We start from the raw sequence: 18,872 nt of genomic DNA on the forward strand, positions 1-18,872 counted from the left end.
TGATTCGTTGCTTCCTTGAAGTTTTGCACAGCGGTGGTTCAGGGTGTTCTCCGAAAATAAATGTTTGCATGGGCTTGGCTGTGGTATGGGCATCCAAGTGCCAACCTGAAACTGCTGACACTCAGTAAAACTATTCTAAATTTTTGAGTAGGAAAGTTTCCAGCAATGTCAGGATGATAATTAGCGATTGATTTTCACTTGGCAGCTTGCCATGTAGTCAGTGACAGACACCAGAACTCTTTTAACACATTTAATGGGATTTTTCCTTCCATTTACACTATCATAAATTACAAAGCATATTTCACTTCACAAAATAAAACCATTTCCAGATCATTTTTATGACAGTATTAAGTAATACATAACCTACAACAAATAGTCCTGTACAAGACAGGAGGATCTATGGAAGTATTTGGAACTCAGACTATTTAGCATTTGTTCTGCAACCTGGATTAATCTATCTAGCCCTTAATTATTTCTCTAGAAGACGACAAATTTACAGTCATACTCTCTACCTCCCTTCATTATCATAGTTACAGATAGTTTTCAGTTTGAATAGAAATGTGCTCCCTGAAATAATTCAGGAAACTGCATCACTGAGTTACCAAGCATATGATACAAATGATCAAGATGAGGGAGTATTAGAATATTTTTTGTATTGAAAACTGAGTTTGGTAGTAAAGTATGTTGATTTTCTATGCTTGCAGAAACATCTCATGCTGAGAAACAGTTTAACATTAGGAATAAGTTGCAGTTAGACTATGAACTCTGTAGGTCAATGTTTGTGAGGGGAGAAAAATATTAAAATTTGGTAATAATTAAATTTACCAGCTCCCACATGTCCTACACATTCTTTCTTTTTTCTTTTTTTTTTTTTTTTTTAAACAAACCATCAGGAAACACATTCAAGATAAATACCTACATTTTTAGCAGATTTACTGTACATTTATAAATACAGAAACGTGACAAAACATAACTCAATTTTTACAGAAAAACCAAATCCTTCATCATTCACCCAAAAAAGTGCTGACTTTTCAACAAGGCCAGAAAATATCCAGTGTCCCAGCATCACTTAATTTCTGTGATCTAAGAAAAATCTGGCATGTGAAACTGATACTAGCACCAGGACTTTTGAAAAATCTCAAGACCATATCTTACATGGGAGAAAAAAACAACAAAAAAAAGAAAATACTATGTTTTTGGAAATGGCAAATGGCTAAAAGTGTACAATCTTAGGATGCTAGTGCCTAAATGCAAAGAAACCTAAGGAAAGCTGAAATACGCACAAGAAAATTATTCTCCTTTAAAACACTTGCAATGAAAGAGGTATGTCAGGATAATACTGCATTAGTGGCAATTGTTTTCAATATATCATAGCAAAAATGCAGGAAAGAATTACATGGAAAATAATCAATGCACCGCATTGATTTATAGTTTGCTAAAATAAAATGCCATTCTTTCAGCCAGGTAAAGTAAAAATATCTTTATAATATAGGTTCTGTTTCACAATTGACATATATAATTATGTCTCATGAAGAAGGAAATGTATAGGCGTATACAAGTAACACTGATTAAGTACCTTTTTGCTTCTCTAGCCATATTAAAATACGTTTTGTGTTTCTTAATAAGTTAAGAATAAAATTGTTTGAAACTTCTCAAAACAAATATACATCTGAGGCAAGGCAAAAGATACAAGGTAAGAGGATTTTTTCTGACCTTCTTTTTCTCTTCTACAAAGAGGCATATGTCTATGAGACATACGCTTTCCCTAAACATTTTGGCATCCATCTGCAACTTTGCAGAAATTGAAGTGCAGTCAAGGAACTCTTCCTTTCTGTTTAAAAAAAAAATTAAAGAAATATTGTTTTTCCTTCAAACTAATTATTTAAAAACCAATGGCTTTGAAGATACGCCTCTCTGTCTAAAAGAGAACATCTTCATTTTCTATTAAAATCTGCACAATTAACTTCTGGTACCGCATGTCATTCAGTGTAGCAAGGGTACTGTCCTCTGGAGGTCTCATTAAAGTAGGTCCAAACACTATTCCCAGGTTTTCAGCATTCATAAAATTCTCCTTTTCATGCAAGGTAACCCTAAAATAGAAAAAAAAAAAGTAATTGGTTGCTTTATCTGTAGTCTTGCTTCACATCAAACATTGGTAGATAATGACATTTTTCAGTAACAATTTTTACTTTCACTCAACATAGTAACTGCTTCCACAACAAATACAGTGCAGCTATGGTTGGGGCTGTGATTTCTAGTGTCTTTAAAGAACTCTCATGTGATCCTTAAGTGATTTTTCCACGTGACTATCTGTTAGGGTATAAGAATTAGTGGCAATTGCTTTTTTAAAAGCATAATCATGATTTAAATGATGATGTATGGAACAGTTCTCTGTGCTACAGTAGCTACAGTTCTCTGGCACATTGTGCTTGGTGTGCATCACTCTGGCAGTGGGGGTGTGCTCCACAAACGCAAATCTGAATTTTCTTTAGACTACCAATGTTTCCAGACATGCTTCCAGTCTGCAGAAACCCACTCTTTCACACATCGCTGACTTGCTGGCTGCCTCAGGCCAACCAACAGCTCAGTGATTCCGATTAGTTGTTATACTTCAGGAGCAGGCTGAATCCTGGAGCAGCCTGGAGAACTGGCTTGCTAAAATCAGGTTGCTATAAATGCCATCTGTTCTTGACAGAGAACAGAGGCACTTCTAGGAAGGAGCCCAGGCTCTTTTGTTTACTGACATAGGTCATATAATGTAAATACAAGAAGAGATAGACTCTTTGTGGCTGGAGCAAAGACCACCAAGGATTGGCCAAACTGTGTAGAAATCAGCCCTGACTGGAAAATCAGTCAAACCTGCTGGAAAACGCAAGGTGTGCTCAAGGTTTCCCTCCAGGTAATAGAGCTGGATCACACAAGTGTCATCCTGTCTGAGTGGCATATTGAGTTCAGTCCTGAGAGTGCTCATGCACTGCAGTGTAGGACAGCCACAGTCCCTTGATGGGTCACGGTCCCTCATGGACCAGGCATTTGCTGTGACAAGTACAGCATGGATGAAGTTTCACATCTCCTTCATATAAATCCTCTGCTGGAGTGGAGCACATCTGGTTTTGGAGACAGGTCTCCTGGCAACAGCTGAGACCTTCCCTAGCATGGCAATTCCCAGCTGGGCATTGTGAGTGGATTCATTCATGCTATCAAGGGAGTACGAAGTGGCTGAAACCAGTAGTTTGGTCTTCCCTTGTTTGTGAGGTACTTATATGACTCAGTTTTGCTTCTGTTATTGTCTCTCTGCCAAGAATGGCTCTGTCACAGAAAAATGCTGTTCCTCTTTGCTTTCAGGACAGAAGTCCATTAGTGCCCCTACTCACAGATACATCATCATCTAGCACAGATACACTAGCTGTGCTTTGCAAGGAGCAAAGACACGCCCAGGCTGTGTAGCCCAAACCACCTCTGTGCAAGTGTATGTTTAGCACTGCTTTTTCTCTGTGCATGTATGCTGCCAGCCAGGGGTGAAAAAACACAAAGAAGATTCACAGCTTCATTGCAACATCAGCATGAAGGAGTCGTATGTATTTCACCACAGGGGGGATTGCTCATGCTATTGCATTTCCTCCAATTTTGAGCAAAAAGTTATCAGAAAGGTAACTGAAGAAAACAACAAATTGACCAACAAACTCATTTTTCGTTGCTGACATTGGCCTCTGCTGGATTTTCCTGTGCTTTTAAGAACAACTCAGTGTAGTTTTTTTCTGTTGAGAAGCAGTGGTGGTATAGAGGCCGTGACCCTGCAGTCTTTACACAGACTCCCTTATACTGGTGCATGTTTTGTCCATGAAGGAAGACTCCTAGAGAGCTGAAGTTGGAACTCTGTGTTTAATCTACAGAACAGCATAGTTTGAACCTAAAGGATTCTTTCCTCTTTCACACTCAGATCTCTCCAATAGATTCTCCATGGGAACTGACATGGTTGATTTCCATGCAGATGCCAAAAGCTATGATATGGGAAAGAAGATGAAATTCATTGCATGACTTGCAGGTATTCGAGAGAGAAAGCTTAATCAGCTCTTTGGACTGTTTTTATCTCATCAGTAGTTCAACTCAACAGCTGAACCAAAGCCTGGACTGCCATTCGGGAGAAGAAAGAAGGCAAGTCAATACATGTCTATTAAAAATTTGCTGCTGGGATGTGAAAGTACTGATTCTCTGTGCAGCTCACTTGCCCACAGCCAATATGGTTCATCATGAGTTGTCCATGCCTATGTGCTGACAAGGGTGGATACTTAAACGTCTCATTTCTGCAGAGTCCAAAGAAGTTCTCACATGCCCAGGTAATGTCTCATCAAAGGGAAAAATTACTCATTTATAATGACCTGAGCTGATTCAAAATGAGGAAAAGTCTCTGCATAATGAGAACCTGACTGAGCATGAAATACACTTCACACAAGTTCTCTGATGCAATTTTACGTGAGTTGAGGTATTTTTCTTTTTTGGTTGGCATTAATAGTACAGAGTAGTGAAGATCAAACCCAGAAAATACTCCATGTTTGTAATTGTGTTGCAAGAAGTGGGACAACTAAGAAGAGATCAAGGTTTTGCTGCATAAAAAGGTTGGTAGCTTTATTCCTCCCTTATCCCCTTTTCTGTTGTTTCCAAGTAGCAAACTTTAATCAAAGACAAGGAATATCTCGTGCAATATATCCATAAATGAAGGCCTGCTTTGAGATGACTGTGCCAGTCTGTACTCAGCTTCAGTTTTTAAATATGTAGAAAGAAGACTTCCTCAGGCATGTAAATACCCAAAGCAGCAAAGTGGAGTTAGCATGCTTTTGAAATACAGTTCTGCTTGAAATCAGTGGAAGTGAGGCACCCTCTTTGGATCACACCTTAGTTCTCCTAGATACCTAGCTGAAAACTTGGAAAACTTGGCAGTACACTCCCAAGTAACTTTCAAAAATGAAATTTAGGCACTTCAGAAAATTTTGTATGCCTTGTGAGGCTTTATGTTTGCCTTATGAAGCCCCTTATGAGTGTCTTATGTATGCCTAAAGAAGCTTTGAAAAGGAAATGAGGCAGTGTGTTTAAAACCAAAAGAGATATAACTGGGGGCTGTATTGCTTTTACTAGTCATATAAAAATAGGCCCTGCTTGATTCTTGGCTTACTCTGATGTGAGCAAACAACTCGTAAGAGACAGTTCTTTCCTTATAGGGTTATTGTTCAAGAAGACAAATCAGGAGGTAAGGGGAGGCAGAAGCAAAGCATGTTCAAGTGCCTTACAGCAGTAGCACATCTAGCATATCTCTCAAGTACCTACCATTCGGTATTTTTCAGATATTATCTGCTTCAGAGAACTGTGACAATTTTCAATTAATTCTTCAAAGGTTTGCAATAATATGCCAGCAAAAGGACCTATGCTATATATGTGCATAGCTTAGGTGCACTTATACAAACAGCTTGTCTGATTATCTGTAATGTTACTGGTTTAGTGGCAGTGTCCTAATGGGAGCTTTATTGGTACTTTCTGTAATATTTCTCTTTCAAAGCAGAAAATTAAGTTCTTCAAGAATTATCCTGCATGTCAATTAACTCACTTCTTGAGATGAATCATTAGGTATCTAAGTGTCTCGTAGTGAGCAGCAGGGAGTAACATCAACACTTCATGTATTGCTTCTAGTCGTTCATCAGGATTGGAGAGTTCTGTAAAAACACCAAACAGGATTAATGTTAATAGGGCCTTCCATGTGTAAACAGCAATAAATCAGGAAGATAACTTATTATTATGGAATCATTTACAAGCCATTGGCTGTGCTTGGAGGGATAAATATGAAACTCATAAACGTGGAGCTTATCAGCAAGTTCTACATCCTCAAAAAAAATGGCTTTACAAAGAAATCAGCAAAAAAGACCACCCAGGAGTTATCTCCATGGTTTGTAGCTCTATCTACAGGTCTGTTTAGGTACAGTACCCGAGCTTTGTTAAGTGCTTCATAATATTACTCTGCCCAGAACTCTCTCACTAAAATCTTACATAAGACTACTTCCATTAGTCTTCAAAACCAGATGGGAATATGCTGTTAGAACCTATGCTTGAATATGTAAGTTTAGCTAGAGGTTGAAGTGACATGGAGTTACTTCAAGATTTCTGAACATATTTAAATATGTAGGTATCAGTGATACCTACATATACTGAGTATCAGCACTCATTTAAAACTGTTTGACAATCTTTCTAAAAATCTGAGCAGGATTTACACATATTTTACATGAGAAGTATAGATTCCCAAGCTGTGAACTAAATCAGTCATATTTGCTACATGGCTTTTCATTCAAATGGCATCAGGAGCCCAAAATACTAGAAGATTAAGAATTTCTATGGCCTGCTCTTAAGAGATTGGTGCATGGATTGGAACTGCTTCCCCTGGCCACACTCTTTACAAGCAAGAATAATTTCTCTGCCCAGCAGGAATTAGGAAGAGGAGAATGCAAGACAGGGGGTATCTATGGTTGCATGGGGAGTGAAAGCTGGAGTAAGCCAGAGGGAAAGGGAAGGCAGCACAATCACACAGACAGATTACTCCTCCTGCTGCTTATCGATATACATTGTGGATGGGAAATGTAATTAAAGATTGGTACAAATCACTATGCAATACTTACTTGCTGCCTCTATGAACTTGGAATAGGTGTCATAGGTGATAACGGGAATTGGTAAGTCTCTGAAGTATAGCTTCAGTGCTCCGGCAATGATGTTTATGTCTGGATAAATACTGGCAGAAATATCAGCCTTGTCACCGTCTAGAAAAGGAGGAAGAAATCTTTTTGAAACCACACTAATTTTGAAGCAAGGCTAGTCTTCTAATTCAGATTTATTGTATGCAACCTGACAGGAAAAAACAACCTGAAAGCATTTGGAAGGCTTAAATGAGAATATATTGCTACCAACTTTACAATATATGAATGGTAGTTTCTATATGTTTTAGTAAACAATTTATTTGTTTACATCTTTTGGAGGGGCTGGTCATTACATCATCTATATCTGCAGTGTACCATCTCAAACATACTGTTTTAATGTTGGATGACAAACCATGTTAATAATATATTTCTTGCATTTGGCCCATTTATTCACTGAAAAGAAGCTATTAATAACTTGTTCTGATGTTGAATTTTCTATCCATAGATCAGTGCCCAGGAGTACAAACCATGTTTTTCCATCTCCACTTGGGGAACTAGAGGCACAGAGAAATAATATAAATTTCCAGTGACCATCAGGAGACCAGTAGGAAAAATCAGAGTAAACATCCAAATGTATCTATAGTGATTAGTTAGTAAGGAAGCTGCATTATTGTCTAGATAACCTTTAATGTCTTAATATTTGACTTATTTATTTATAGCAAAGATCTGAATTTAAATTGGCATGCCAAGGCATTTAGCTATACAATTTATTCTGAAATGCGGATTGCAATTTGTTAAATGAATATGGATACTTGTAATGGATGAACAGCTAAACAGATGAATTATGCAACTGAAATGGCATACATTTTGTTTGCCACATTATAACACAGTTAGTCAGAACTCTGTTACAGAGCACTTTTAAACACATGAACCTAAAGTTTACAAGTGTTGCTGGTAAGTCCTTGACTAATGCATGGCTTGCAATGAGTGAAATTGCAAGAAGTAGCAGCAAGGCTGAATCACTAGCATTTTTCAAGTTGAAATTACTACATCTGTTCTGTGCTACCTAGGACCCTCGTACCCACATTTTTCTCCAGATTGAGAGATCCTACTGTCCTTTCCTGGCACCTGTCCTTGGTGGTCTTCCAGTAGAAAGATGGGTAGGACACTGGTCAAGTAGCTGTGGCTGTCTGGATTTAACCCCCATCTTTACTTCAGGCTTCTTTGAGCTTAGCTATAGCCCGTAGTCCTTATTTCCCACCATTCAACTAAGGATACTAGTGCTTCCCTGACAGCAGGTGGTGAAGATTAGGACCATACGGTGAGTGGGGTGATGTGGGGTTATGCTTGCTTGAAAGGCAGGGAGGGGTTTGCTTGTGTCTGCCAGGAGATGCAAGCACAAGCTTGGGCTGTTACCACCGAGGCGCTGACATGTTGTAAAGCCATTGCCTTGCTTGTCTTGCAATAACAAGTGCTTGTAGACATGCCCTGATACAGACAGATGAATGAGTGTGCTTGATACACAGCATCTAAGATGGAGATAAAGGCTTTCATAGCAGAGTAAAAGAGTTTATATTGATTGTAGACATTTTATACAAACCTATGGCATTAATCTTGCCGGGATACGTCCTGTCCAATGTATGCACATAATTCTCATTAAGACTAATAGCACTACATGTTCTCATCAAGAGCAGATTATATGCTTAAGTGTTTAAAACAAACAGCCTTTTTTGATGCAGCTGAACAGTCTGAATACATCCATCAGCATTTAATTTAATACAGCATCAATAAGCCCTAGGAGGATGTTTACACTGCCCCAATCTTTTGTTTAATCCACACGTTCCAGGCACGGTAGCATTAGTCTTGTAAAGCTTTGTGTGGAGACCTCTATTTAATTGATGGACACCGAGCACGCAAAATGCTCCATTGAAAACAGATACCTCCAAGGAGCCAGCAGCTGCATCAGAACAGATACAGCAAAGCAGAAGCTTACATCTATTATCCAGGTCACCAGTACACTAAATGGAAGTGTTATTTATTTAATACTTTTACAAAGCAACCCAACAAGCTTCCTTAAAGGGGCTCTACAGATTGAGGTACTTAGAACTACAATGTACTTCAAACATACCTCTTATTTACATATTTGCTTACTCTAGGAAAAATGCATGAATTCCTGAGTCAAACATTTTTCTCTTCACTTCAGAGACAAATACACATCCGTTAGAAATGCACTGAAGTTTATTTTAAAGTGAGCACAACAATACATCTGCTATAATATATACTCTACGCACTTCTGCAATGGATGTGTAGGGGGAGATGGATTTTTGTCTTCCTTTCATAGATTTTGGAATTTTTTTTCCTTTCGTTTTCAGCAATTGAAGGCCCTTGGTAGGCTACAGTTATTTCTTATCCTCATCAAATTCCTGGATTTGTTTTCTTTTTAGAACACACTTAAAATTCAAAGCACTAAGAAAGAAAAGTTAATTCATTGCCAGAAAAGTCATGACACATATTTCACAGAGGATCCTCTGCAGTAGCAGACTGTATGAACTACATGTGGTTTATATACTACCTTCTGCATTACCACCATAATTTTTTTTCACTCTTCAATATAGGAATTCTCATCAGATTGTATCATTGCAGTGGCCGTATGTTAATACAGTATTTGTTTTTCATAAATTTTGGCTTACAAACACATAGTTCATTTCAGCTGTACAAACCTAATCCTATCCAAACCCCATCACTTATCTTTCCTTGTTACTTTGACTCTCAATGTATTTTGTTGCATTATGTTGAAGTTTTAATATCTCAAGACAAAGAAGGTCTTTATTCTTTTCCTTAAAGGTTTCAGCTGACTTTGGATGCCATAGAAATATATCAATACTTTATTAGAGAATGAAATAGAATAAGTGTTACATTCTTAAAGCCTCAGCTATGCCTTCTGAATACTGAATTAGATTTTTCTTAAGTTCCTTTTTCCTAAATGCTTTGGTTTTATTGCACAACCTTTACCATTCTAACACGCTTCTTTGTGTTTTTTCTTGGATTTGGCATTTGACAGGTTTTCATCTACACTGCCAAAAGGGTGAGTATGAATTAGGATGCCTCTAAGTACTCATGTAATATTTAACAGCATAATATTTTTAGCAAGTGTATTGTACCAGCCAGTCATACAAACAAGTGGGAGGACAGAATGCAGTGGTGACAATGGCTGCTCTGTGGATTAAGCACACAATGGGTGTTTTCTGGATGCCACAACGCCACAGCTCAACAATGCTGACAGAGAGCAACTGTCATTCTATAGCACCAACATTCACCAGATTAAATAAATCCACATTATTCCCCTCCTTCTCATTACAAAAATCACTAAAATGGAACATTGTCAGTGCCTCAGAGAGCCTAATGCTAATTTACAGTAGGGTATTTACACTGCTTTGGCTTTGGAAGGCAGTCTTAGTTTAAATCAGATGAGGACCAACTTCACCCTGTTTTAAAACCAACTATCACAGTTTCATTGGGCCCAAGTAATATTATGTGGGATGCTATTCTCTTCCCAAGATTTTAACTTTGCAAACTTGCCTTTGCTTTTCTGTTATTGCTCTAATTCTTTGGAAGCAACAAGTGTCTCTTTGTCAAAGCAGAATTAGTCAGAGGGAGGGCTGGCTTCTCTTCATTGCACCCCTTCAGCTGGACAAGGGATCAGCAGGAGAGGTACCCTACAGCCAAGTCAGCCCCCATGCTTCATCCCTGTATCATATTGTCTTCTGGCCCCTGTAGCTTGATGAAGAGCATGGGAACCAAAGAGCTTGATGGCATTATTTCAAGGATGCATCCTGTGCATTAAAATGGCCTCTCTATTTTCAACCCCATTTATTAAAAGCTGTATTTCTGGAGATGCAAAAGTACTGGCATTTTAGCGAGTCAGGGGGCTGACTCAGAAATGATGGGCAGGGAGTGACCACTGTAATGACCGAGTGCAGTGTTCTGCTACTGCAGGCACCATGTCATATAACCCTTCTGGTAAACCCTGCAACTTCCACTTCCAAAACTAGTTAAGGTTTTTTATCCCTGCTCTTACAAGAAGGTTGTTTCAAAGACTTCCTTTCAGATGGTTAAAAAATGGTCTTTAAATTGTCAAACAAAATTTATTCCTGGCCAGTGTACATCCTCTAGTACTGTGTCAAGACTAAAGAGTTCTCTTCTCTGGTTCATACCTCTGCTATAAGCATCTCCTTTGACTATCCCAAGCTATTTTAAAACACATTTACCTTCTGCTATGCAGTGTGCTCCAGAGATATCGGAGATAGTGATGTGACCAGAGATAAAGCTGTTTCTGCTGCAACACCTTTCTATTAACCAGAACTGATCAGGAATTTTCCACTTTATATTTTCCACACAAATTTTCTCTTTTTTTTTTTTTTTTTTAAACTTTAAAAAAAAGTTAATTTCCTGTAGTGAACGTGGAAATATGAATTCTGTAAAACTCCCACAAACTTCACATTCTGGGCAGAAAATTGAATTTGAACAGAAAACTCCCAGGTAGTGTTGGAGGCAAGACCTGCCACCTGGCTCTCAGGTCCTTTCTCTCCCAGCTCTGTCACCTGGTATATTCCAGGTGAAAACTGGAATATTCCTCATCCTCAGATGGTTCACTTCATGCTGCTCTAGCTTCTAATGCTAAGCAGGGGTAACAGGGCAGCAGAAAAGCAATGTTCCTACCTATGGGGCTGGGATGCAAAAGTGAGGGTGGTGTCCCTGCCTCTGTAAACTTTAATCTGACAGGGAAGCTAGCCCTGAGCTGTCATGTTGGAAGTATCTTGCCAATTCAAACTTCTGCCAGCTGACAACCACCTTCTAGCTGCACAGCCCACAAGTCAGAACAAAAAAACCCTACTTTGTTTTTCTTTAAATCCCTTCCTGCAAAAAACCTCAACTCCTCCTGCCCTTCCATCTCAGTTCAGGGAGAAAACATTTTCAAACCTGGAAAGTTTTGAAAGTTCTCAGCTTCTGGTCTCCACAATACTGTAGTCCTATAATTCTCATAACAAGGTTTTGTTCATTGTTCTGCTGCTTTTATTTATGCTTTTTTTTAATTCATGGCAACACTCTCCTTTGTTAGCCTTTTCTCCTCCTTCTGAATTTATGCCCAATGGTCTTCCCCACAGCCTTTGTATACAAACTCCATTCTTGCTTTCTCTGCTTCCATGTTTATCCATGGATAAAGGTGTTTTCCATTGATGAAGGCTCTAACCCTGCACTCGCTTACATAACCACTTTAAATTAGTCCTGTGTGCAAAGATCGTGTGCGCAACCAGAACCAACATAATCAGCTCAATCAATTCAGAAGGGCTATGAGGATGGTAATCAGGCAGTGTTTTAATAATTAATTTTTCAATATGCTGTACAACCAATCTCCTCAATGCTCCTCACGTCTGTTGCACGGATGGAATCACATGCACAGTACTGCAATGTTTCCTACAAGACTACATGCAGAATGACTTCCCAGTTGGAGTTCCTGGTCCTTAAACTCATAAATAGATTATCATATTGTAAAGCATTGAGTCTATCAAAGACAGGACTAAGAACTTTTCCCTGGCACCATCTAGTCTCGTACTTCAACTAGGGGCTGAGGCTGTACTGCTAGGCTGAGCAATCATCCAGTCACCTGCTTAGCCTTCTACCCATCAATTCCTTATGTTTAATTATTCCTTCCAACTATGAAACATGTTTCTTCTTATGAAAAGGACTGCAGATCAATTTAAGGACTTAGAAAAGACAGATTGCTTTCTCTACTTCTGTTTATATGCCAGTTTCATTACCATGGTACCTATATAACACCCAAAAGAACTGAAAGCTTAGATTAAAACTGTACAAAATTAAAAAATAGTGTACCTCGATCAAAGGCCATTTTCACATCTTCAATATGCTCAGTGAAGCCTGAGACTCTATAGAGGCCCTCGGACTTCAAACCTGAAACAAAAAATTCTTGTTTAACTTAGCTTCAGTAACCAACAAATATTTAGGCTTAAAAACAGTAAAGCAAGAACAACAGACCTACTAAGTGTAGCAAAATATTATATGCAGTGTGAAACTCCAGAGCATTTAAGGAAAGATCAAGATGATGTTAAATTGTTTCTTAAAAGGATTAAAGAATTTTAGAATTTTTACTTTCTGATTTTGTTAGGTACATGGTTGATTTGATTATGTTAGAGGAAAATACTGCAATTTGCTAATGGTGAGGCATGTGATATTATTACGATTTATTCCTTTTATGTAGGAGATTTTCCTGGATTTGGCTATAATTAATAAAGCTTTAGAGGTCTCCCTTCCTTTTACCAGTTGCTTAATGATAAATAGCAATTCAAGTAAAAGACTGCCTTTCCTGTGAGCACATTTCTTCCCTGTTTTGCTGTCAGCTTTTACTTATACACAGCTGAAAGATGCAATGGATACAGTTCTTCTCACCATCAGTACATCCCTTCTACAGTTCTTTCACACAAGCAACCTGCTCACTTGCACAGCTCTCCCCACATTGCTCCATGCTGACATGAAATGCAGGGCAGCCCAGCATAGCACGCTGAGTTACACACAGGTTATTTGTTTTAATCCTAGAATTCCTTATTGTAACTGTGCACCTTGTTAACCTACTTATAAGTTCCAATACACTTTGTTTTCTTAAGAACAAAATCAGAATCTTTCATAGTTCTGTGGCAATTAAAGAAAAGATATTGAAAAAACTGAGAGCAGGCAACAGATTTTATCTTAGTCAATACATGTACAAGTAAGTGATTAAATCTCAAATGCAATGTAGCTTCCTGCTATATCATTGGAGTAAAGCTCTTCTCTCTTAGTCTATATTATTCTTTTTATTTGTCCCTGCAATGATGATATAATCCTGGTAGAGCTTTACGGAGCAGTGCAGAGGATTTACTAGTAAGTCTTTGATTCAATTCAGCAGATGATGCGTGGCTTTGAAATCCCTGTAGCTAGTATCAGTGTGTTGCTATGCAGATTACTGGGATGCTATGAATTCCACATTATGAGATTCCTGTGCTGAAGCTGTGACTAACAGGAAAATTTGGCTTATTGGGCAGCACATTAAACATACACATTTGCTATCCAAAGCAAAAATGCATGATTATTACAGAGGGGATACATGATTATTGGAGGGGACATGTTTTTCTTTCAATCTGGCACAGGTCTGTTTACCAAAAACCTGTCACAAGCTTGAGTTTTGGCTGTGACATGCTGCCTGTGCCACGGGATCCATCAGTCACTAACTGAGCATCATATGAAACCGTGAGCAGTTTGTGTCCTACCACAGAACACCACAGCCTGTGACCTCACTTGTCTGAGTCACTTTCAGTCACTTGTGTTCTCTTGCCCACAATGTCTGTAAAGGTTATTAAGAACAGATTTGATTTAAACTGATTACTCCAAAATTGGACGTGTCCCTAGGTATGTTAAAATAAAGTAATGAAAAAAGACACATAAATGTGAACTTAAAGTTCACTTTAAAGTTCACCCCTTTCAGAAGTGAAACATAATACATGTTTTGACATGTTTCAGAAAGCATTTCAGGAAATTGCATTAAGGAATGCCATGATTTAATTTTACTAGCTAATGCAAAGCAATGTATCACCTGCACTAAAAAAACCCTTCTCTCATCCTGTCCTCAGTGTGCATGAGCATACTACCCTGTTTGAGCTTAGCAGGTAATTCAAGTCATCTTCATTTCATTGCGTCTGCTGCTTTCCTAAGCATACGAACCTCTTGCTTCAATCTCCCGAATGCATGAATCCACAACCATGGGCCTCTGGGTATTGTGGGCTTTCACGAGTGTGGTGAGATCACAGCAGTAGACTCGTTTTATCCTCTTGAGGTCTGGTTGACAGTCGTTGGGCACGTATTTGGAGCACTGCTTATGTACGTTCAACCCACAGTCTGTAAGCAAAGTTAGCCAGATTAATTAATTAATTAATAATGATGCTGATAGGCCTTCCCTAACAATTTATTTCCTTGGTCCATGTCAAGCAAGGGGCACAACTTCCCCATCAGTCAGCGAAGATAAAATAAATATGATGCAGATGAGAAAGATGAGCATGGAAATGTGTAAAAATCTTACAGTGGGAGAAGTGAACTCCAGCAGAGTTGTTAAAAAGGTATAAAGACTCTGGATGTCGCTCTCATCACTCTGAGCTGTAGGTGGCCGCTGATGCAGTCTGGATTGGTTCATTACTGGACACATAGCTCAAGGTGTTGCATTTGAACATGTGAGGCTTAACTTCTGGGTATTTTAGATTAGCCTTAAATAAAACTGGCACAGTAATGACTGTCTTCTGCTGGTTGTCGTGAGGCTTAGCACTGGTCACGGTTGAAGAACCTAAGATTCACCTGAACCCTCAAACTGGGACAGTGCCTTGAGCTAGCATGCCTCACTCTGCCTTCCACATTCCTGCAGTGTCACATTTTGGCTCTCTCTGCCACATCAGCAGACTCCTCATCTCTGCCTCATCACTTCACTGGTGACTAAAGTCTCCCCTGTGTTTAGTCTGTAGGTCAGTTTAGGCATATAAAATGCTGTGAAAGGCATGATGTAAAAAAGTGACTCATTTTACAAATAGCTCTTGTTGTCTTACTCCACAGTCAAATCCTACTCTCAGTTGCACGGGTGGGTTTCTATTAACTTACACATCACTTTTTCATCTCCACAAATTGAATTTTTCTAATAGACTCAAATATTCAGCCAAATGAATTTATAAGCCTCAGTAAACGCCACCATCGTGAGTTGCATTATTTCACACAACTCTGATTCCTGTTTTAATGCCTTCCCAGTCATGCCCATCACTGATGGTACCCTTTGAGTTAACATTAATCTGTTAAAAATGTAAACGTGACCCTATTACTTGCAGCACGTTTCAGTTTTATACTGTATAAAATATTAATCAAGCAAAATCCTATACAAACACCTCAACAAACATATACAAACCCTCAACATTTCATGGAACTGTGTGGGTTTTTTTGGGTTTCTCCATAAAGTTATTACTGCATAATACATTGTTGTTCTGTGAAATCTAAACAAATGTGACTGCTGTAGTCAGGATCCTCCCTGCTTGTTTTCAGTGCTGTAAAGTTAAATCCAAATGCATCTGTCTACTTAGAGTTAAACGTTCGTAATTTAATGAGGAAGTGTATTATGTTTCATGCTAAATAAACAAGCCTTTTCATAAGTTTAATACTTTATGTATGTGAACAAATAGTGTTATGCATTAGTGAGGCCAGGTCTTGCACACTTGTGTTTAAGATCAAATAGTTTGAGAAGCAAACTACTACTCCTCCTTTTTAATGTCCTTCTCATATTCTTTGTGTTACCCTTATTCATCTACAGGCAGACAAGATATAGCAGTAGCTGAGACTACACTTATTAAAAGTGCATTTGAGAAAGGTATTTTGATCCTTCAAACTGCAGTCTAAATTTTAGGTAAAAACCACCTCCTCCACTGATGGAAGGCAGATGTCAGGGTTGGATGTGTTTGGTGCCAGTCGGAGATCAGGAATGCCTGGAGGTCAGGCAGGGAGAGGTAAGACAGAGGTAAGACAAACAACTTTTGGAAGTGATTCTAGATGTGGAGAAAGAAGATATGAAAACCCATTTGCAATACACCAATACACTACTGCTACTACAAAAGCTCATGATGTGATGATTATTGTATTTTTCCAAGATCAGTTTTCCCACAGAAGAACAAACAAATTTAAAATAATTAAGGCACTATTAAAATGCCAATACAGCTACAGAGGCACCAGAAAACTAATTCCCCTTGGAAAATGAAGGTTGTATTTTTTGGTTTTATCTTGAAGTGGAATACTTCAGGCTTGCAGCAATGCATGGTTTTTTATGGGAAACAGGTGGCAGTCTTTTTTTCAGACAAGGGCACTTACCAGCAATTGGTGGCAAAAAGATGAGTTATGAAGCCTAGTTTAAGACATAAAAACATTAAGGGACAACTTAACCATAGAACAAGTTTTAAAGTATACACCAAGGCACAGACAGGACCAAGGTACTACCAAAAGGATGTCACTCTCAGCAACCAAGGCCTTATGGCTTCATTTCTAAACGAGCTAATGAGGCAAATGAAAATGTTCTAACTTTTGCAGGAGGATTTCTTGCCTTGTTCTGTACAGAAATCCTGGCCCCCATTCCTGCAAGGAGTGCAAGCTGGGATGGGACAGATGTCTGAGCAGTTCAAGAGAATGACAGAAAATGCTGAAGGGCTACCTGAACATCTCACTCCCTGAGCGATGAGACCCCACATGAAGTTGGCGCAGTATTCACACCAGTGCGGACCTCGAAATGTATGGACCTGTAATACAAATGGGAGTGGGAGAAAGAAATGGGGTCATTGGGAGGCAGATGGTCTGACAGATGGAACAACTGAAATGGATAAACAACAGAAGACTCAGTAGGAGTAAATCTTTAGCATACAGTGCCCACATCCTTCCAAAGAGTAGATGAAATAAACCATGGGAACAGAAATTTGCTTTGATCTTGTAGTTTATCTTTCAATAGGCTTAACATTAAAGAGAACTGGGCTGTGTATGACACTGAAAACAAATCATTTTTGCTAGCTGACATTCTAACTATAGGGGAGGTGAGGAACCCAGGATTAAAAAAGTAAAACTAATAATCCAAGGAACTGTAGATAAAAGCAAATGACACCCTTCCTCACTCAAGTAAGTAAACTGAACTCACATAGGGAAAAGATGTCAGTAGACTCTTTTTTAGCAGACCAAAATTCATTTTGCTACAGTCCACACGTGAGTAAATAAGGAGGAATAAAATGACCTGTGTGCTGACAGAACCCACAGCCGGGTTTTGCACACTACCACTGCTTCCAACACTGCTTTTCTAAAGGCTATAGCGGAAGACCTTTTTATTTAAGATGTGTGTTCTGGTAAAGTAAGCATTTCATTTTCATTGAAACAAAGAGTAAATAGTGAGGTCCATGCCCGTGTGAATGGACACAATATGAGCTAGTTCTAGCCAGAGACTTAATTGAGCCTAACAAAACGTAAATCATGCACACTCTGGCTGCTAACCCGTCCTTTTATATTTCTCTCTGCTCTTGTTTACCCATTGAGTGAACGGCTGAAAGGCCACTTCCACCCCCTGGGATGGGGAAAGATACTCTCTGCTTTCCATAGAGTGAAAAAACGGTCATTGCCCTTTTCAGATAAACTGTGAAGTTTTAGGCCAAGCATTTGGCTTGCTAAGGTTTTTGCTCCATTTGTGTGCAGAATCACACTTACACAAGCCTGTACTCTTGAGTCCAGGAAGATGAAGTATTGCAATTTTAATACAGATGTTTTTATCTCTTTTTGATTTTGAGATAAAAACATGAGCCTGACTACAAATGGCTTCTGACCAACTACTCAGTCAAATAATTGTGTGAATAAACTTAAAGCAACAGTAATTCTTCCTCCCTTTTGGCAGTGAAAGGTCAAAACTGGAATGTCTGACTGGTCATGATTATTTTTTGAAGTGGTATTTTACCTCTCAGAAAAATGTGTATATCTGTGAAACAAGACTTTGCAACAAAGTTTGAGATAGATATATTAATAAATATAGCCATATACTACTTTCTCATTTCATTTTTATTTTGCAGAGTGGGTAGCATGAATTTCAGACATGGCTTTTTGTGGTGGTAGACAGCTGTACATAACATCAGCTGGTGACCTGAGTTTCAGTCACATGCACCATGTGACCTTCAGTGGATACAAAACTACAGATACTACTAATTATGCCTGCATCTTTAACCATTTTTAGACTGAAAGCCACATAATTAGTAGGTCTGCACCTGCACTTAATTGTGGGTGAAAATCATCTGCTGTGGGAAGATAGCTAACTGTGTCTTCTGCTTTGCAGCAGTTTACAAAAGCTAACCTTGTGAGAAGGGCTGTAAAAGCTCAGTCAGGACTTCTAAAACCACACCATTTCATATATAAAGTCCATTGCAGTTGCTAGGATATTTGGGGCCTACTTGCACACTTTACATAAAGCTTATTTCAGCTGATCTTGCTGTGGCTTAATTTGAAAATGGTAGCTGATTATTCCTTGATCTCTCCTGTCATTAACTGGAAAGTCATCAATGCTGGCTGAGGGCTCCATTTCAGAAGTGCTGACAGCGCGCCCTTCCCTTG

The 18,872-nt window shown here is 38.7% G+C and overlaps 1 protein-coding gene across 2 annotated transcripts in view; it reads right to left on the minus strand.

The window, feature by feature from the left end:
• Nucleotides 1–237: 237 nt before the first annotated feature.
• CHN2 (chimerin 2) overlaps nucleotides 238–18,872 on the minus strand; it is a 162,279-nt gene continuing 143,644 nt past the window's right edge. For both annotated transcript variants that reach the window (XM_064674105.1, XM_064674114.1), the window contains 6 exons: nucleotides 16,951–17,035; nucleotides 14,445–14,618; nucleotides 12,567–12,644; nucleotides 6,660–6,797; nucleotides 5,600–5,705; nucleotides 238–2,090 (listed from right to left, as the gene is read on the minus strand). In XM_064674105.1, coding sequence (XP_064530175.1) covers nucleotides 1,919–2,090; nucleotides 5,600–5,705; nucleotides 6,660–6,797; nucleotides 12,567–12,644; nucleotides 14,445–14,618; nucleotides 16,951–17,035 — 753 coding nt within the window. In that variant the 3' untranslated portion in view covers nucleotides 238–1,918. The remainder of the gene's footprint in view (nucleotides 2,091–5,599; nucleotides 5,706–6,659; nucleotides 6,798–12,566; nucleotides 12,645–14,444; nucleotides 14,619–16,950; nucleotides 17,036–18,872) is intronic.

The sequence above is a fragment of the Pseudopipra pipra genome, chromosome 1 (genome assembly GCF_036250125.1).
Source record: "Pseudopipra pipra isolate bDixPip1 chromosome 1, bDixPip1.hap1, whole genome shotgun sequence".
Lineage (NCBI taxonomy): Eukaryota > Metazoa > Chordata > Aves > Passeriformes > Pipridae > Pseudopipra > Pseudopipra pipra.